We start from the raw sequence: 21078 nt of genomic DNA on the forward strand, positions 1-21078 counted from the left end.
TCCCAGAATGCACTAGAGTTGGATCGGCTGTGTTATCCCATCCTCCCAGATCTTGGTGATGTCATTAAAAAGTCAGCATTGCCACGGAAAATGATGCACAATCACAGAGCAGACGGGACACAGATTTGAGATCTTCACAAGCACACACACACACACACACACACACACTAAGACACACATACACAACAACACGCACAAATACAAACACACACACTCACACAAACACACACACACTAGGGAATGATTTCTGACCCATTTTGCGTACTGTCGGAATTCAGTTACTCATGAATTTATATTTCTTACCATCATTTAATCTCATAATCTGCTTTTGTCCCGAATGGTTTGTCTTCTTTCAAAGGCGTCATACGCAGAGATGGATATAGCACACATAAGCACACATACAAACACACACACACACACATAGCTGCAAAGTCAGCCAAACCAATAAGCTGCTTAACTTCCATTAAATCAAAAAAAAATTGTGATGATTCTTCCTTTCTTCTTCCCTCCATCCCTTCATCCTTCCTCCTTTTTGTGCTTTCATACCATTCTCCTTCCTTCAATATTCCCTCCCTCAATTGGCTTTACCCCTCTCTCCTTTCCTCCATCCTCCCTCCTTTCCTTGGATTCACCCCTCTCTCCCCTCTGCCAGTGACAGGTAGTCTGCTTTCTCAGTATGCTGAGTCGGCATACTGCCCTCTGGCAGTTCAATAATTGTTTTAAGAGGTTATATTGGACACTGACACAGGGAGAAGGGAGGGAGGGAGGTGGAAGGAGGAAGGGGGAGAGAGAGGGTGAAGGAGGGAGGACTGTATGTCAGTCAAGCTGAGTCCGAGGAAGAATAGAGGCAGGTCATCCTTTTCATCCTTTTGTTTGCATGAAGGCAGTGCTTTCCGGGAAGACGAAATACAATCTGCCTCCTTTCACTCACACTTTCATTTTCTCTTCTCTCCTTTCTAAAAATGTGTTCCTCCCCCCCATCTCTCTCTTTCTCTCTCTTCCTCTGTCTCTCTCTCTCTCTCTTTTCTCCCCTCTCTCTCTCTCTCTCTCTCTCTTACTTTCGCTCTCTCTTTCTTTCGCTCTCTCTTTCCCTCTCCATCAATCACATCAACATACCCACACACAAAGGCTTCTCCTGCATTTTGTTTGCCCTGTGGCACAAATGTCTTTGTAAAAAATCTCATTCACGTTCAAATATGTAATTACCTGAACAATTGAACCAAACCCAGACCCAACCCCTCCCTTATCCCCTTCTCACAGCCCAGGCTGGGAGTGAAGGGGACTGCTGCCAGCACCTTGGGAATGAGAGCAGGCTGTACAGAGTCAAGCAGAATGTGGAAGGGTGGGAAGGTTAACTATAGCTTGAGTCAAGGGGCTGCTTTCCAAAAGACTCCAAATACTTGGGTTCTCTCAATGGGTTTCCACTCGGAATATTTCAAATGAGATTTGCAGGACTGAAGGGAAGAGGACAGATTGAACACTCGGCCCGAAAGCTTACATCACTCAACGGTCAGAGGTCAAAAGCGTTCCCAGCCATTTTGCAGGTCACAGCCTCCAAACCATGCTGGGGCTGGTTCACCTTCCAGATAACCTCTCCACTCTCTTGTGTTCTCCTTCTGCCCCCTCCAACCCCTTCCCCCCTCCCCCTGCCCTCTCCTTTCTCTATTATTTCCCTCTCACACATGCACAGGCACAAACAGACGCACTCTCGCTCTCCCTCTCTGTCTTTTCACCCACTCACACATCATTTTCCACACACGCACACATATACTCAATACCTGTCAGCCAGACCAGGCAATGTGTGGCAGGCAGTGGACTTGGCACGGTCTGGTTCTGAGACTGTGTTGATCCAGAGAGTTCCACGGGCTCCATGGTCCAGCACAGTGCCAAGGTAGTGTCAGGATAGTGCCAGGGTGCTGTAAGGCAGGGAACACAGAGGACCACTGTGGGCCCTTCGCCCACACTCAGGGGCCAGCACAGAGGGGCCCCGGGAGGAGACATTGCCTCTCATTGTGACGTGAAGCCAAAGAGCTGCTCTGTGTCCTCAGCTTCACTGTCATAGCTGTCAGGGCCACAGCTGTGTCGGAGCATGTGACAGTGAAGAACAATTTCTTCATAGTGCCCGGATGTGCTCTCTGCAAGCATGCACTGATAGAAAACAGAAAGAGAGAGAGGGGGAGAGAGAAGGAGAGAGAGATGTGCTTGGGCATGGGTCTGCTTGTGTCTCTTTCTGTGTCTGTGTATATGTGTGTACGTGTGTGTGAGTGTGTGTGTGTGTGTGTGTGTGTGAGTGTATTTGAGGGGGGTGCACACGCGTGCCTCCACGCTTACTCACGTTGACTCCCCTCCTAGATCCTTATCCTCTCTGTCCACACTTGCCCCCGGTTGCAGCATCATCGCGGGAGCAGCCAGCTCTGTGATCACACCATGTCTCCCGGATCGCCGATACGGCCCGACGTACTTGCAGCTGCGAAGTGGCTGATCCTCTAAAGTGTAGCCGAGCGGCACTTAGGAGCGGGCGCAGGCTTGTTTGCCAGAGATGAATCACAGATAAAGGCGAAGCAGGCCCCTCCAGTGTCTAACTACATGCCAAGGCCTGACAGTACCAGACAAATCTCCTATTGTGTTTGGGTTCAGACTTTTCCAGACTTATTTTCCGAGCAGAGGAGACAGGCTGCTCGGTCGTCTGGCTGATCTGGGCTAGATAAAAGCAGGGTTGGAGATACAGTCATACAGCCACAGTATCATGGCACAGCAAAGAGGCTGGAACATGAAACATGGCAGCCACTCCAGGAGCATTCCTTTACTGTCAAAGAACATACAGTACCTTATTGTATAATCATATAAGCGGATCCTTAGAATACTATTCTACATTTGTCATTTGATGTGGTCAATATCAAAAGAAATCAAGATAGAAGCAATTGCGGAATAAAAGAAAACCGGATTGAGACAGAGGTCCAACGAGGCAGATGAATTGGTGTTCAGTACAACACTGTGACTGGGCTGTTTCAGCTGGTTGTTAGCCTGTCAACATTGCTCAGTTGTGCTAGCCCAGTGCTGCAGCAGAGAGCTAGCTCTGGCCGGGAGTCCCACCTGACACCGGCAGATGCACACGGCTGCCCTCACACACGGACGGAAGACGGTTACCGTGGGGACTGCCGGTGTGCAGGGGGCTGATAAGGACGGTGGTTGCTGATCAGACAGAACGAGGCGGCAGGACCAGGGAGGAGTGCTCTACAACAATCTGACAGAGGGCAGAGGCGTACGAAAACTTTTTTTCTGCCCTGCATGCGTGCCTGTGTGTCTGTCTGTCAGTGTCTCAAACTGCCGGCCTGTCTGTCTGCTCGCCTGCCTGTGATATGGCAGAAATTCCAGCGGCACTGTGTAGATTTGAATAGTCAAGAGATGGCGGTTACAATAAATTTATTTTGCTTATACAGATCATGATTTAACAAAGTACTTTGTGATCAGTCATAACGAAGGAGGTGCTAGCCACAGGTCGTTCGCCAGAGTGATACAGAACAACCCCAAAAACCTGCCTTATATAAACTTTAGATTAAATGGTTTTTCTGAACTCTGTGATTGGTCAGCACTGCTCAGTGACAGTTAAGACAATATAACCCCCCAGGTCAAGTGACCAAAGTCTTTTGATGTCACGGCTCTTTCTCTAAATGAGGACAGTAAAGATACCCTTAATGAAACACAAACAGGACACAGGACACAATCTCCTCGGCCAAAAGGTCAGGGCTGCTAGATCAACTGAATCCATCTATCCATCTCCCTTTAGGCCACAGAACTCAAACATCCCCCAACCTCTGTGCCCCTAGCTTCTCAATCAGGCATCATAAACCAATACCATAAATACCTTAAGACCAACTGCAACATCCATTTGTTTAAACACAACCTCAGTCTATTAAAAATACATTCTTAGTAACTATATCAAAAAATGCCATTACACCTGTCTTTAGCCATAGTTTTTGTTCTGTCAGCGTGTCTGTGTGACTGGAGAACCTGCAGCCGGAGCTGGAAACGAAGAGTGAGGAGGCTGCACCAACGTCAGTACTCCTCTTCTCCCTCCTCACCGAGGGAACATCAAACACCCTTCTCCAAGGACTGAGTCCGTTTGTGTTCTCAGCCATGCTGCAGCTCCATGCCGAGGCCGGGGGAACAGTTGTTTGCCTTTGACCAGTCAGCTGATTGATATGACGGGGGGGCTTTGATAGTGGAAGCAGGGAAAGACGGCGGTGATGGAATCGTTTCAGATTGTGCCCCTTAGACAGCTGGCTGAGTGGCGGGGTCTGACAACACTGGGGAAATGGGTCTTCTCAGTCACACGCTGACAGGGGATGGAGCTGGCACATTTTGCTGAATGATCACATGACCATCAGTCTGCTTGCATTTAAATTCCTGTCTGATCATTATTAATATGGGTAATTTCCACTGGATCCGCTATATAAACACACTGTCATTTTTTCCCGTGTGCGTACATATTTTTCATTGCTCATTTCTAAGCTTTCCCTTGTGAGTGTTAGCATTCTGCTCTCTCATACCAATTCCGGCTGACTCCTTCCTTTCCCATCTGCTGGGGGTAATAAGGTCCAGCGCCAGCCAGGTTTATAATACCTGACACGCTGGCTCTCTCCCACTGCATGATGGATCCAACAGCTTACTGAGGGAAGGCATGCGTGCTGCAAGGCCAGATATCGATCCTGGGGGGATTCCAGGGAATGGTGGCATGGACAGGGAAGTGCTTCTGAAACCGGATTAGAATCATTCAGCAGTATATAGAGATGGAGATTGATGTGGTTTTTTAATATCCATAAAATCAATGTACGGGCATCCATACTCACTCACTCTCACTTTTGCATGCACACCCATTCAAATCTACTGAAAAACATACACAAATACAGAAAATACAAACCGAGTAAAGTAGATCATTTGCCAACCTTTTTATCAGCCCCCCCCAGCTGACTGCATGGGCCTTTGTGTGGGATGAATGGATGTGGTGTGTGGGAGGTATTTTATATTCATACGGGAGCACTCTTAGGCAGGCTTAATGTGTTTCTATGGTCTGCCTTTAGATGGGAGGGATTGGAGTGGAGGGAAGGAGGGAGGGTGAGATGTATGTGGAAAGATACATCGGAGATAGAGGAAGAGAGAGGGAGAGGTAAACGGAATGGATAAAAAAGATAGAGTGAGATCTTTGAGTAAAGACAGTACTTAGTATTTCTATCTCAGAGCCCATGGACTGTTTGAGCAATGCATGTTTCATTGAATCACTTGGATGTAACACTTAACACCACAAGAGAACAGTCATGTTTTCAGAATTCTAATGGGTTCGGCGGGTATGATTCCTGATATAGAATGCTGTACTGCCTTAGGTGTTAGGACTAGTGATATTCGGAATGTGTCCTATCTCCTTCCTTCCCACCCTCTCTCCCTTGCTATCTACCTGCCTCCAAGCCCTCCCCTACCAATCTCATTCCCTCCCCACATTCCTTTTCTCTTCTTCTCTCTTTTATTCACTCGTTCAGTTTCTGCCTGCCGGTCACCCTCCCTTTCTTCCAACATCATCACTCTCTCTTTCTCTCTCGTCTATTCACTTCCTCACAAAGTCATTTATCTCGGATCTCACCTGCAAGCCGCTCTCTCTCTCTCTTTCTCTCTCTCATTTGACGGACCCAGATGAACAGCAGCAGCAGCGCTCCTGAGACTGACACCCAGGATATCATATTGATTCTGCTTTACAATTCACCGTAGTGACCAGACAGGTAGACAGAAGCGGAGAGCTGTGGAAAAGAGCACCCAGGTGCTGACCTGGTTAGAAAGAAGACATGTTGCTCTCCTCCCAAGACGGTTCTTTCTTCTGTGTTGTTGTTGTTGTTGTTTGACATTCTGTCTGCCCTGGCCTGGACACAAGTGACCTTTCACGTCAATACCAGTGGTCAAGCTAAGGCTTTGAGTCAATATTTTCTGACCAACCTGTTAACCAACACCTGCCTCTCATTTATGTTCAGAGAAACATCTTTTATTTTTAACTATAGAATATTGTGATTACTTGAACTATGGAATTGCTTATAGTATCCAGAACTTTGTCTGAGAAGAACTAAAACTAGTTTATTTTAGCATTTCTCTTTTGTAATGTGTATTGCTACACAATGTATTGTAATGTGTAGTGTATATTTTGTTTTCTCCTTTTCTCGTGTTTATTCTATAAACCTGAATCAATAACCCTGCTAATTGCCAGAGTCACACAAAACAAAATAAATTGTGAACACACTTAATACAATTCGATTTTACCAATTTTACAATGAATGCTCTGTGAAGTGTGTAGACAAGATGTAACTGTTTAGGAGGGGTCTAGGTTTCAGGTGGCCAAAAGCATTCTTCCACCAAACCCCCTCATTTATCCCTCTGAAAAGAACGTGGTCCAACAGTTAAATCAAACAAGTATTAGCATGAGTTGATCGTGCTTAGAGTGTTGGTAGTGTGGCCACTACCACAGTAGTAGGCCTACCAAGCAGATGCATTGCTAGACATAAAGCTCTACTGGGGCACAGGCCTACTCAATATAGGCCTACGGGTTCGGGGAGTTTTCTCGCAATAACTTGAGCTTGAGCTTCATGTAATACGTTGGACTCATGTTGTTATTATGTTTGAGTTTAAATGATCTAAATGAATGCACTGACTGATAAAATAAACAGTTGAAACTCAAATTTCATTTTTTTTGAGAGGCACATGCCCCAGTAAATAGGGTCTAGCAAAGCCCCTTGTACCAATCGCTGCTGTCTTTACCAATTGCCTATCTGCCAATTGCCTATCTGCCAATGCTGTGCTGTCTCTTGTTTGAGTATAACAACTTTTTTTGTAGCCAGGTTTAAATCAATCTGTCATTTGCCAAAAATAGCTCATCCACCCTCATCTACTTAAACTGAAGGCCACTCGTGTTTCAGCTAGGTATTAAATTCATTTTATGTTTTGCCATAGAGAGAAACAACACTCATCTGACAAACTACAGTGGACCTCAACTCAATAGCCTCTTAGCTCCCTTCACAGAGAACAGAAGTGTGTCCTCGATCTCTCTCAAGCCTGCTAATCTTGCTCCATTGTCTGTGTTAGCTCTTGTGGACTGCACCCTCGGTCTTTGTTGTGGTTGTCAAGCCTGTTTTTCTCACTTTCTTCCTCCTCCGCATGTTTTTTCTCTCTCTATCTTTCCCTCTGCATGTCTCTCGCTCTCGTCGCAAAAGCAGAAAGTGAAAAATACACCCACAGGCAGCAGCTGGTATCAACAAGGAAGTGAATTCAGCCCGACGTAAGTTGTTAGCTTAGCCGCTCAAGTCAAAGTGGAGCATAATTTCAGCCGCTATGCTAGGGTAGTGCTAACTAGCAGTCAACTGCCTGCACTATCAGACAACTAGTAGCCCCGCACAGAAAGATAATCAGAGGGAGAAGAGGAACAATAGAGGGGAGCCTGACTCATAAACAAAGCAGCGAGAACACTCTGGAGAGAAGCACAAGCAGTGCACGGGTAAGACCCACTGGGTGGCTGCGTTTGTGTGTGTGCATGTGAGTCAGAGAAACGACGACAGCAGAGAGGGGAATAGGGGAAGTTTTATGTGCAGTGAGGCCCTGTGTTGTGGTGGTTGTTTGTGTCTTGGGAAAGAAGGGGAGAGAACACATGAGCACAGCAAAGAGAGGGAGGTCCAATGGGACCAGGTAGAAAGAGAAGAAAAGAGAGAGAGAGAGAGAGAGAGAGAGGGGGGGGGGGGTGGAGGGGAGGAAAGGGTGGCAGATATATGGAGGGGAGAGGGTTTGTGTGCCTGCTGTGTGTGTCAGGCAAGCAAAGCGAGTTGTCTCTTTTCTCAGACTTCTCTCACAAATGAAGCGTTTAAAGGTCAAAGGCCTGACGCTGGACACAGGGAGGTGGAGCTAAAAGAGAAAAAGTGTTTGTGTGTGTGTGAGTGTGTGTGTAAATGCTTTCGGTCAAGCTGAGGATGTTCACTCAGCAGTTTTATGCGAGTGTGTCCATGTATCTTTGAGAGAGAGAGAGAGAGAGAGAGAGAGAGAGAGAGGAAAAGAGAACGAGTGAGAAAGAAAGTTACGTGTGCTTTGAAAATGTCCGTGGAATGAGGGACACGCTGTTAGGCAGACTGAAAGAGACTTGGTGAGGGTGATAATATTCCCTACTGCATGTGATAAGATGAGCTGACTATAACCTTTAGTACACAACAACCTACCCGCTTAAGTCAGTATGAGTCTATTCCCATGGCCAAGACTATAAATACACTGTGTTCTTTCCTGCAACTTTCTACTCTCCTCTGCTCCTCTGCTTCTCTCTGCTTCCCTCTGCTCTTTGTGTACCTGCTCCTCACAGCTTCTTAGCTCCTCTCTGCATCTCTTCATGGTTTATTCATCTGCTCCAGCCTCATTCTTTATCTCCCCCAAGTGAGGATGACCAATCGGGAGCAGCCCTGGAGTGGCGCCATGGAACAACAGGAAGAGGAGGACCTTCCTCAGATGGACGGGTCATGTGACGCTTGCGAGCCTGACGAGGCCCAGCCCGCCACCCAGGTGTGCCACACCTGCGCCTTTGCCTTCTGCCCCGCCCACGCCGTCAAACACGCGGTCAGCACACGCCACCTCCTGTCGCCATACAGCCAGGAGGGGGCGCACACTCAGAGACCCGGACGGGACAGAGACCCTGGGGAAGGGGCGGGCCCAGAGGCAGGGGAAGAGGCAGGGGTGAGATTGGGACTCCAGGAACAAATGAAGGAAACCCTTTCAAGCATCGAGGCCAGCGTAGAGGAGATCGGGTCCGTTCAGGCGGCGAGGGCCGGCGAGGGGGACCCCGGGGAGGAGGCAGGGCACGCCGAGGCAGACGGGGGAGTGGGGGAGGCCGGCGGGGGGGCGGGCGAGGCCGCTCCGGAGCCTGGGAGGAGGGACACAGTGACGGTGGAGAGACTGCGCTGCAAGGAGCACGGGCAGGAGGGCTCTCTCTACTGCAAGCCCGACGAGAAGGTCATCTGTGTGGTGTGCGCCGTGCAGGGGCAGCACAGCGAGCACGAGATCATCACCCTGCACGAGGCCTACGCGTGGCAGAAGGTTAGTCGCACGGGGATAACATCCCTCATCCTTCCACTCGCTTAGCATGGTGGGTTGCCGGGCAGCTTCCAGCGAGAGGCTTTCCCATTGGGCGTTGAGCTTTCATGGCCATGGGGCATGAGAAATTACTTTCACACTTGCTCTATGCCCTTGAGGGAAGGAGAAGCTGTCTCTTATATGCGATTTACAGAACGAGGCAAATGCATAACCAAGTGTGTATGTGCATTGTGTGTGTGTGTTAGTGTGTTAAGAGTATGAGTAATGCCCTCTGCTGTTAATACCCATCTTAACACACACTGTACAGCTTAATATGAACAGAGCCTATCCATGCCAGTAGTACACCAATAACCTCAGGACTGGCACATGTACAGTCACCTCTTTCCTCTGCCTACTTTTTACACATAACTCGACATGACGGCAACCACCCCCCCCCCCCCCCCCCCCCCCCAATGACCCAACCCTGTGAATAGTATGAAAGGAAACTGTACGGAAACACGATGACCATATTCCAGTGTCCCTCAAGCTCCGTGTGGGTGACGGCATCCCAGCCTCCACGTCCAGATTGAGTCGTGTGGCGGGCGCCTCCCTCTGCTGTGTCCTCTGAGTCACCCCCTGGATTCCGAGCCCGGTGGAGAGGCTAGGACAGACACCGTCGCTGAGATGTACTTTACTGTGCTATTTGTACATCACTTTGGCTAAGAGCATCTGCTAAGTGAAGGAAATGTCAAAAGTAATGAAGGCACATCTGGGCGGCGACAAGAGAGTTGTTGATTTACAGTTCCAGTTCATTCATTTAGCAGACGCTTTTACCCCATGCGACGTACAAATGCATTTGACGAGTTTATTTAGTCCCAGAACCCCATCAGAGTTCTCATGAACGTGTTGCCTTTGTTTTGTTTGTTCCCCCTACATTTAGTCATTTAGTAAAAAGCCATCTTAACTGAGAGGTCAGGAGGATCATAGGACCTGGCCTCTTTTTTCTGAACTCTAAAGTAAAAACTCATTAGCTTGTTAACACCTAATTTTTATAGTTCCGGTTCACTATAAGTCACTTAAGTCTGTTATTCCTGTATGCGTAATTCAACAAGATACTATCAGACTACATTTACTATACTGGACGAATCACAGATCAAGGTGCCAAGGTTATAGCTCTGGATCAGAATTGTTCAAGTATTGAAGTGTGCACTGATTTCACAAGTGTGCAGTAGAGTCTGAATCCATCCCTGGTGGTAGCTAAGAGGTGATGTCGTAGTGTGGCTAGCTATCCAGCTGCTCCATTCTCTCTGCTGGTGCAATATGGCTTAACTGCTGTGCCTGAGTGAGACAGAGATGGGGTTTCAGCAGGGCTGCCCGAGGCTATACCATCGCCCGCACAGCCACGCTGTGCCATTCAGACGGATGCGGAGGGCCACTGGAGTAAAGGGATCCTACACTCGCCAAGCACCCACCGCCATCTATCGATTCCATATTTGTCAGCATCGTTAACAGAGATGGGGTGCGAGACGGCGAGTTGTGATGTGGGAAGCATCGGACGCTGGAGCAGAAAAATCGAATAACTGCGACCGGTGTTACATCGATCCACTTTGTGTTTGTGACACATCTGAAATGTTAAAAGGCAGATTTCATACAGGCTTTTATGGACGTGTGTTGGAGCTAATTGCCTGACTGGGGGTTTCTTTGCCTTGCAGAGCCGGGAGGGATACGACCTGCTGGGCTGCACTCAGAAGATGGCTGACAAGATCAAGACTAAGTGGACCAACCCAGAGGTGAGCTCTCCCACTGACCCAGAGTTACACAGTCCCTCTGGAACCCAGTGTTAATTTAACCAAAAATGACACCCAGCAATGTAGACATAATTCCATTTTGAGGCCAAACTTAGCAAATGATGCTATCCACCGTAAAGCATTCAGTTAACCAAAACGGGCGCCATGTCGGTATCCATGAGCAATTTACCTCAGAAAAGTACACAAAGGCTAATTGTCTAAACAAAACAAATCAGTCATGTTTTAATTCTTCATATGCAGAAGTGTATGACCTGGTCTTATTGTGACCCCGTCCCTGACCTCTGAGCCGTTGATATACAATATTCCAATCTGCGCTGAACCAGACAGCACACTGCCTGATTCCCTGGGTGGAACTGTATAAAGCCCATGCTCTTCAGCAGTCAACATGCGTCATCCCAGAGTGAGATAAAGAGGGGCTTAGTGGGAGATTATGTCATAAACACAACAGGGAGTACACAGACAGGAGCCAATTTTCCAATCAGTACACTCATTCATCCAGTCATTCATTCATTCTTTCTTTCATTTATTTTACATTCTGTTTGTTCCGCATTGCTCCCTGGGTGAAAAGCCTTACGTAGGTGTATGATGTCATCTTCTAGATCGAATATAACAACTATAAACAGAATGCAGACTCAAATTAAATGGGCAATTTATTACCGTCAAATTGGACACAAAACATGCGAGCCAGTGTATTTCTCTTCCAAGAGCCTCGTTTTAGAGGACAGTTTTAATTCCAGGCACAGCAACCAGTGATGCCCTCTAGATCTGGCTGGAACAGAAGGAGAGGTCAGTTAGTGAGGACCAGTGTCAGAGCTGACCAGCTTTTAACCATCCACCTCTGCTTCCCCCGCCAGGATGGTCCTGCCATCCCCCCTCCTCTCGGCCCCCCCCCCTCCTCTCGCCCCCCCCCCCCCCTCCTCTCGGCCCCCCCCCCTCCTCTCTCCCATTCAGTTGGCTCTCGTTCTCTCATCGTCTCCTTCACTCCTCTCCTCCTGGACTTAATTAACCATTATCCACCTTTCGCCCCCTCGCCTCACCTCTTCTGGTCTCCTCCGGTCCTTTTGGCCTGCCCTCCGCTGGTTGGCTCCACTTCTCCCTCCACTCATCTCCTCCTCCACTCATCTCCTCTACTCATCACCACGAGTCTATCTCTTCTGAAGGTGTTGAGCTGTGAGCCACAGTGAGCCGTCACTGTGGACCCTGTGAGAGGAGACCCGTGTCGTAGCGTCGTAGCGTAGAAGGTTAATGTGAACGCCTTGTTAAAGGTAATACTCCTATTGGCAGGCTCGACCCAGGCACATTATCATAGTGAAGTATCAGTGCTGCCCTCCAGCCCTCCCGGACCCTTTGCCTCGCTCTCCTCCCCACCAGAGCGGCGCATGCCGAGAAACCACTTTCCTGTTCGCTCGCACAGCGACGTGTCAGAAACCATTATGTGGATTTGTCAGTGTGTCCTCTCCGCACTCTCAAATGTCAGCATATCTTATTATGCATGACCGGTAACTGCTACGCGGGTCGCTGCTGGCATGGCAGCAGTGCGCGTGTGTGCATGTGAAGGGAAAGTTTAAAGAGTTGAAACTCCAGCTTGGCCTTGAGGGAGTTTAGGAGGGAAGAGGAGAAAGTGTGTGTGTGTGTGAGCGTGCTTGTGTGCGCACATGTATTGTATTCAGCATGGGAGGATAAAAAGGTTTCAACCCAAGCTTGTGTTTACTTATGAAATCCCGCCTGCTTAATTATGTACTCGGCCTCAGGTGTAGGGATTTACATCTGATGTCTCCGAGCTCATATCTCCTCATTCTTTCTGGGGGGGAGAAATAAAGCTCAAGAAAACAGGGTGGGGGCTGGCAGCCCATGCATATGCATGACCAACCAGAGGGTGAGGAGTACATGGGTGGGGGGGGGGGTCTCTCTCTATCTCTCACTATTGTTCCTATCTGTCTCTTGTTCTATCCTTCCGTCCCTTCACTGGGTGGAGATGGCAACAGTGACGGGGAGAGTCAGACGGGTTCAGATCAGGATGGAAAGGTAGTCTGCAGATTTACTTGCCCCTCATATTTAATGTACTCCAACCATGTGGTTGGTGGCAGTCTGCCTTTGGGCCTGCTGGCTTCAGAGAGGGCTGATGTCAGGTGCAGCGCGACAGAATGTGTAAACAAAAAACGCACACACCGCACACACACACCCCCCACACACACGCGGGCTCGTTGAGGCTCACACTCGTGGGTGTCAATGATCGCTCGCACACATACGCACGCACTCTTACACACACACACACACACTGTGTACACCCACATCCACACACTCAAAGGCACGCGCTCAAACACGCACGCACGCTCGCTCCATCCGTTTTCCCTCCTTCATAAAGCCGCCACGAGCAGCAGGCACGTTAAAGCTGTCCCGGAGAGGGCAGGGTGAGCCCGGAATGCTTGAAAAGATGACACGACTGGGCTATTTCTCCTTCTTCCCTTGTCTCGCTCGCCCCCTCCCTCCATCCTTTCATAGCAATTTAATTTAATTACCTTGTGTATCATTACCCAGGAGCTTCCTAAGCTGACACCCCATACCAGCCAGTGAAAGGCTTGCGCATTGAAACCCATGCTAGAAGGCCAGAAGCCCTCTCTTTCTCCCTCTCTCTGGCTTTCTGTAGCGCTCATTGTATTATTCCCAGAGCAGGAAAATGAACAAGAAAGTGGAAGTGATACACATTCAGTGCTGAGTTAGTGGCTTATTTGCAGAAGTTGATTGCTGGTTATAGATGTAACTGGTAAACAAGAGTGGGTGCAAAGAAGGCTGTGCGTGTCACTGGAAAAGTGTTCATTTGGACCAGGACCACTGTTGCCCAGGGCAGGAACAGCCATTTATGTTAATGTCCCATTATTGCTTTTTTAGGCCTTTTAAAAACACACAAAGCCTTTGACTGACTGGGTGGAGGCAAGCTAGCCTTGTTTGGGCAGGGAGGTCTTTCACAGACAGTTAGAATTACAAGTTCAGGCTCTCAGAGCTGTTTATGGGAATCCTCTGGAAGTTAACAGTGTCTCCAGTTTGAGCTAATGCAATGTGGCATGAGCTATTTGGTTGTATCTATTTGTGTCCAAGGGGTTTTGTCTTATTTGGCTGTAAGTTGGCTTCTTTTATAAGAACTAATTGGTAACACCATGTCAGCCTGCAGCAGAACTCAAAGGAATCCCCTGTTGAGCCTTAATTCAGTTTTAATGTCCGTACATTAGCAGTTATGTAATAAACACTGGAATCACACGCTATGTCTGATACGTTTGCTATATTTAGCCTAATCATAATCTTTTCCCTTTTCAGGAATAACAGCCAAACAGCTTTCCCTGCAGTAGTTTCCTCAGCAGTTCAAGGCAGTTCACCCTGGTCTCAACTACCCCTTCCCTTCTTTCAGTCTTTTTCATCTCTCTCTCTCTCTCTCTCTCTCTCTCTCTCTCTCTCTCTCTCTCTCTCTCTCTCATCTCTCTCTCTCTCTCTCTCTCTCTCTCTCTCTCTCTCTCTCTCTCTCTCTCTCTCTCTCTCTCTCTCTCTCTCTCTCTCGGCGTTGAGCACTGCCCCAGTGGCTCCAGTCAGAGGCCTAAATGAAGATTAACACGCCTGGCTGCCTCCTTCCTCACTATCTGGATCTCCTTCCACAGACCCAGGTCCAAGGGCACAGGGCATAGCTCCAGAGACGGAAGTGGAATGAGAAGAGAGTGTGGCCCCAATGTGGTGCACAGGTCCTGGGGCCTCCACAGTGAAGGACAGGGGGCTCTTGCAGGAGATGGAGAGGGCCAGTTGTAGGCCACTAACTTATCATGGCTCTCACCTGTTCTGTTGTCCCTCGTCCCTCCAGCCAGTGGCTGTTTGTACATTTAGGACTGATTGCTATTAAGACCAATGTGTTTGTGAATAGCAGCATGAGCAGGGACACGTTTCCTCTGCATCAAAATGACTGCAGGAAACATTACATTTCAAAAAGTGTTACTTCTTCCTTTTGATTTGATGATGCAATGCGGACCTCATGAATCAGACCATATGTACAGAATCTGTGAAAAGACTTTAGGCCCCGCGGGCCTTGGCTGTTCTGACTCCTGATGCTTACTTCACTGGAGAGGAGAAGACGTTACCGAACAGGGCAGGGGCAGGGGAGTTTGAGAGATGAAGGGAAAGCAGTGGAAGGAATACATAGGCGACATGAGGGGATGGAGGCAGGAGAGGAAGGGAGGACAGCAAAGGGAAGCGTCAGAGGAGGTGGATGAGGTAAGGCAGGAGAGGGAGGAAGCGAGAGGAGGATCCAGGGAGGCGGGTGTGAACGAGAGGACAACTTTGGGGGGCCGGGTGGAGGGGGGGGGGGCGGGGGTGGATTGGAGGAAGGACCTCGGGGAGCTGGTTGCCACTACGTCACGTGTGTCATGGGCGATTCCGCGTGTGTGAAGAGGGGCGGGTGGCGCGCCCGGCGAGGAGACGCGTTCTAATGAGTCGTAGCTAAAGAGCGCCTTGTGGGGGGGCTGGGAAACGAATTAAAAGAGAACCGCGGCGAGCCGTTCAATTGCCCTGAAAGCTAAACAGATGGCTCGCCGTGGTAGAGAGCCTCTCTGAGGTCTCTATCTGCAGACGAGACGCCAGGCCGAGGCGTCGGACTCCGGAGGGGAGACTGTGCCACACGATGACACGACACAGAGCAGGACGGCAGTCTCATCAGAATGACGCTCTCATGAACAGGCCGTTGAAGGAAAGCAAAAATAAACGGAGAATATAGCCTTTCCTACTTCCTCTCTCTCTCCTGTCTCCACCTCTCATTTAAATGTCGGTATACGGCCTCTCCTTCCGTCTCTCTAACCTTTGGTAGTGTTTTATATTCTCCTTTTTGCTTTCCTTTGTTTTCCATCCACATTAATACTCCTCCTCTCCGCTCTCTGTTTTAGCTCTGTATCGAAGTCCTTCATGTCTTGCAAGGGCTGCTCCGCCATGTTCATCTGCCGTGCCAGTAATAAGCCCTGACGTCCGTCAGTCCTCTGTCATCCTCTTTAACATTTTGACCTCCTGCATATGCAGGAGCTCAAATCTCCAGCTCCTCTCTCAGTCCCCCCCCCTCTCTCTCTCTCTCTCTCTCTCTCTCTCTCTCTCTCTCTCTCTCTCTCTCTCTCTCTCTCTCTCCTTTCCTCTCTTCTTTCTCTTTCTGCCTCTCTGTTTGAATTCAATGGGCTTCACAGGCCCGAAAGAAATAATTTTCATGTTTCCCCCCCAAAAAAACAACATGACTTCTTTCTCCTTCCCCAACCTAGATGTCGACGGAGCAGCTGGAGGCCTACGTGAACGGCCAGTTTGACGAGCTCCACAGGCTGGTGCGCCTGGAGGAGAAGAGGACCCTGCACCTGGTGGACCTGAAGGAGGCCTTCCTCACAGCCGCCGCCGCCGAGAAGATCGCCGAGATCTCCGTCCACACCGAGCGCCTGCAAGAGGAGATGGCCTGCATCACCCAGCAGCTGGGGCAGCTCGACCAGGCCGAGAAGCACCCTGGGGCCGGAGTTGGAGCGGCGGCCCTTGCCGGAGCCCCAGGCCCCGGGCACAGACCCATGGTGAGACCCCCCCTGCCCCTTTCAGACGCACATGCACACTGCATAGGCACCAGGCGTTCATAGGAGCTAAAAGGTGTTATTCTCATTAAGAGTGGGGTTGTGACATGGAGGGGTTCCAGTTCTCCTCAGTCCGAAATCATAGATCAACATGTGTTCCGTTGAAGGGTGAGGGGCTTAAGTGGAGCTATGTTTATCCTCTGGCTGCATGCCAGTTCCAGCCTGTGTATACACACAGCGGCTGGATAGACTCTACCTTCTACAGTATCTGTCAAGGTCAGCTTCTCACACACCTTCCTCCTCGCTCACGTTTTGTCACACGCGCGCAGGAGAGAGCAGTGCACGTACACAAGCTGTGCAACCCAAGCATGCACCCACCCACTCACTCACTCACACCACAACTAGACTGTCTCTCTCTCTCTCTCTCTCTCTCTCTCTCTCTCTCTCAATCGCACTCGATCTCACGCTTTCTTCCTTCCTCATCTCTTCGTATCTCGATCTCTCTTTTTCTCACCCCTCCTTTTCTCACGTTCCTTCCTTTCTCCTCAGCTCAGTCTCTTCTTATTTACAGCAGCCCAAATTAAAAGATCCCTCTGGGCCATTTGTCACTTGCACCACTCTAGAGTCAACACACTCCTACCTCCCGGGTGGGGCACGGAGACAGGGGCGCTTTAGTAATGGCCATAGCCCAGCTCCAGATTGCTTTTCTGGGTGAGGAATGGGCCCGTCGTGGGCCAAGTTCATTAGGGCCGTAATTGAATGCTGATGGTGGACCAGTTTGTTCTCTGACGTTACTCAGTAGCTGGTGAGTAATGCTCGCCGTGCAAGGTGTGTGTGTGTGTGTGTGTGTGTGTGTGTGTGTGTGTGTGTGTGTGTACCGTGGGTAGGAGGAGGACAGATTGAGAGGGCTTTCAGTAAATGTAAGCAGGCATGTATACAGTGTTTATGCCTGGAGAGGAGAGAAATACGGATAGCTTGTGGATATTCAAAGAGAGATCCAGCGTTTCTGGAGCACAGTGAAATCACATTACCCAGACGCTTCAGTTCTGGCCCTGCACTTGCGGGCCAGGTTCAATCTTCTCACCAGGTGTTGATTTTTTTTTTAAAGAAGCAACTCCAGGATCGGACGGAAACTAATTCCAGTGAGCAGCTCCCAGGACAATAGTGATGCAGCTAAAGCCAGTTTACGACCGGAGAAAAGGGATTCACAGCGGCTAAAACGCATCTTCCCACCTATACTTTCTAGTGGATAAAGACATTCTTCCCCCCTCTCTACCCACCATGCCATTATAGTCATAATCCCATCATTTTCTAATGCAAGTAGACCAGTCAAGCTGTCCTGCATTGTGAGGAGTATTCACATACCTGTCTCATTCCACACAGCTGTCCACTGACCTGGTGCATTCCCATGTGAAATCAAAACAAATACTATATCGAATGTCTCCAAACGATTTCTTGTACTCCACTCATGGGTCCTAAGGCTTGGTTCCTAAAACCCTGGTCTTTGAGAGAAAGATGATAATCATGCTTACCGACTGCTGTGTACATTTATTACGGTAATGCACTGAGGCCCATAGCACCCAGTAATCGGCTGATCTGTCAGTGAATCAATAGAGAGCTCTGATAGGTTGACAGCCGCACCGGCACTCGTTGTGTTTACCAACCAATCACAGTCCTTTGTGATTGCAGAGCGCAGATCTGTGATCTGTCAGTGGCAGACACACACTATCTTTCTCTGTCAATCTCTCTCTCTCACACACACACACACACACACACACACATCACAAAAAACACATTTCTGTGCTACTTCTTCGTAATAGCCAATGAAGTGATTGTGATGTATACCCTTAAAACAAAATAAACATTCACCTATGTAATTGTACAAACAGTCACACTATTGACAACTTCCAAAACACACAGTCATTGGTATGATAGCCCGGCTCTGCCTCCCCCCCGTCCATACAGAAATACAGTCATGCACACTGACCCACTCATATGCTCCAGTACCCTGTTTCATATGGAAGTGTGTGTGTGCGTCCGGCCCGCATCAGGAAATGCATGTGGACAGCGAACACAGGCGGTAGGCTCATCGATGTGTAAGTTACCAGAGCCCCTGGCCCCGAGACAACGGATGATCATTCATTAGCCTGTCATTAGCTCGCCTCTGATCTGACCCGGTGCTAGCCAGGTCCTGACCCGGTCCTGACCCAGGTCAGAGGGAGCAGCAGGGGGCGGAGGGAGACTGTCTCCCCCCGGTTAATGAGCCTGTCTGTCCGGACCACAACCAGAGCAGCTAGCCTCTCTGTCACCGGCCTCCCCTCGACACACACACACACACAGTCCCGTCCATGTTACCTGCCGCCCTAGTCCAGCCTGGGTTTATCACAGAACATTCTCATTCTACAGCTTCATAGTGTAGCATGTAGTTAAGCACCCCCCCCCCCCCCACACACACACACACACACACACACACAAAGCAGTCCCCATTATGTTACTGCTGCCCAAATGCAGCCTGGGCTTTGTACACATTACACCCTCTTAGCCCACTTTGTGTTCAAGAATGACATGTATTAGAATGATAAGGCAGGAGGGAGAAAAGAGTCCTCGCCTGTTGAGGAAGACTTGGCATGTGTTTGTCATAACAGCTCTAGTGGGTTCCGTCATTGGACCAAGGTAATGGTTAGTGAGTCAGGTGGCAGAGCGGTGAGGGAATCGGGCTAGTAATCCGAAGGTTGCCAGTTCGATTCCTGGTCATGCCAACTGACGTTGTGTCCTTGGGCAAGGCACTTCACCCTACTTGCCTCGGGGGAATGTCCCTGTACTTACTGTAAGTCGCTCTGGATAAGAGCGTCTGCTAAATGACTAAATGTAATGTAAATGTAGTGAGAGAGTAGAGTTTATTGAGAGGATACTCAAAGTCTCTTTGGTGGTATGGTTCTGCATCATGACCTTCATGAGAAACCTAACTTGAGTCTCAACATCAGTATCAGAGGGCTTAGATATCCTTCAGAACCACGGGTGGAGGCTGGGGTGGTGGAGGGGAACGCCGCAAAATAATGAGCACTTGTACCGCACTTACTTTTGCTGCATTATCAGAGGCGCATGCAAGTTCCTGGTCTTGTGGAAGGACCGGCCCTGTTCACTTTAGTGAGGGCGTTTTGACGAGCCTAATGTCCCGGTGGGATTGCTGACTGACACTAAGTGCCCCTCAGAGACTCCCACCTGAACCAGCTTCTCTCTTGTTCTCCCCCAAAACGAAGCTACTGCCGGCGCTAATTAGCATCGGTCGGGAGTGGGGCGTCTCGTCAGGTCTTTCCTCTTCTCTTCCTCCTGCTCTCATCCTCTCGTGGCCCTCTCTCCCGAGGCAGTCACCGCCATCCTGTCGCTCCGCTGGCTTCAGACACACTGCCTTCACCCTGACAGTCACTCTGTACTGGAACACTCTGGAACACAGCGCGGGAGGGGGTTCCCATGTGAAGGAAACACGTTTCTGGTTTGCTAATAGACAGGAGGACTATGGAGCGCGACAGGGGAAATTGTCACCGACAGCAGAAGTAGGGGAAAAGAAAGAGGACAGGGATATTGATAGACACCGAGAGCCTGATAACGGAGCTCTTGATAAAGTACAGCAAATGCGATGCACTCCGCTTGAAGGAGGTTTGCCGGAAGATGTAAACATGCTAATTAATGTGTGTGTGGCTCCGTATTTGAACCTCACTCTCTATTTCCTGTTTGTGTTTTCCAGAACGACATTGAGGCCAGGCCAAGGTAAGATGCCCCCATGATTCATACCCAGGCCTTTTATAGCTCCCAGTTGAGCCCAGACTGTTAAAACAGTCAGAGCTGTGAGGATCAGCATGCAACTAGCACGGTTGAGCACACACCAAAACACAGCCACACAAGCCCACGCATACACACACACACACCTACTCTCACTCTCTTACACCCCTAACAATGTGTATCTTAACTTAGTATCCGGGCACATGCGTGTCACGTCGATGGCCCAGCCAAGCAATTAGTGGCCCTCATCTCAGTGGCCGCGGGAATCGCACCATCGCTGAGGTGACGCGCTGCCTGCTCCTATCAGAGGGCATGCAGGCACAGGCCCGGGGCGGAGTGACTCATTGGACAGTGTGTGTGTGTGTGTGTGTGTGTGTGTGTTGTGCGATTATCAGGGTGAACTCCAGCCCTCAGGTAGAGCATGGTGGTTTAGTTACTGCTGTACTTCAGGTAACAGTCCAATCAGAATGAGCATTTCTGTCTGCCTGTCAGTCTACCTGTTTGTCTGTTTAAAAAAAAAAATCTCTTTCGACTGCCTGCTTGTCTGCCTGTCTGCCTGTCTGCTTGCCTGTCTACCTGTATGTCTTTGTCTGTGTGTCTGTCCATTGGTTGGTGTAAGACCGTCAGTGAAATCTTCCTCATCCATTCACACTCGTATTGATCCAGTAACACTCATTCAGAGCACATCCCTTTCATCACCCCCTGCTGTGTGTCTGTGGGCCTTCATCTCAGTCTGCCTCCTTCTTCTAAACCCACGCACACGCACACACACACACAGACACACACACACTCTCTCTCTCACTACCTGGCATATATTCCTTCTGTTGTCTTATTACTCTCTCGCT

General features: G+C 49.3%; 1 protein-coding gene across 2 annotated transcripts; it reads left to right on the plus strand.

Moving 5' to 3' along the window:
* The first annotated feature begins 7268 nt into the window (after nucleotides 1-7268).
* Nucleotides 7269-20744, plus strand: LOC134021302 (tripartite motif-containing protein 44-like). Of its 2 annotated transcripts, none has more exons than XM_062461984.1 (6): nucleotides 7269-7528; nucleotides 8375-9102; nucleotides 10791-10868; nucleotides 16163-16456; nucleotides 20199-20221; nucleotides 20426-20744. In XM_062461984.1, exons 2-6 carry the CDS (start codon nucleotides 8452-8454, stop codon nucleotides 20517-20519), a joined length of 1140 nt encoding a protein of 379 aa, XP_062317968.1. In that variant the 5' UTR covers nucleotides 7269-7528; nucleotides 8375-8451; the 3' UTR covers nucleotides 20520-20744. The 2 variants fall into 2 exon arrangements, with proteins under 2 accessions (XP_062317968.1, XP_062317969.1); XM_062461985.1 differs by having other exon boundaries at nucleotides 8447-9102.
* The last annotated feature ends 334 nt before the right edge of the window (nucleotides 20745-21078 follow it).

The sequence above is a fragment of the Osmerus eperlanus genome, chromosome 5, assembly GCF_963692335.1.
Source record: "Osmerus eperlanus chromosome 5, fOsmEpe2.1, whole genome shotgun sequence".
NCBI lineage: Eukaryota > Metazoa > Chordata > Actinopteri > Osmeriformes > Osmeridae > Osmerus > Osmerus eperlanus.

Coding starts and splice junctions, on each gene's coding strand:
- LOC134021302 (XM_062461984.1), top strand. CDS start 8,452: ATGACCAATCGGGAGCAGCCCTGGAGTGGCGCCATGGAACAACAGGAA. Junction 10,869..16,162: donor CTAAGTGGACCAACCCAGAG/GTGAGCTCTCCC, acceptor TCCCCAACCTAG/ATGTCGACGGAGCAGCTGGA. Junction 20,222..20,425: donor GACATTGAGGCCAGGCCAAG/GTAAGATGCCCC, acceptor ATCTTAACTTAG/TATCCGGGCACATGCGTGTC.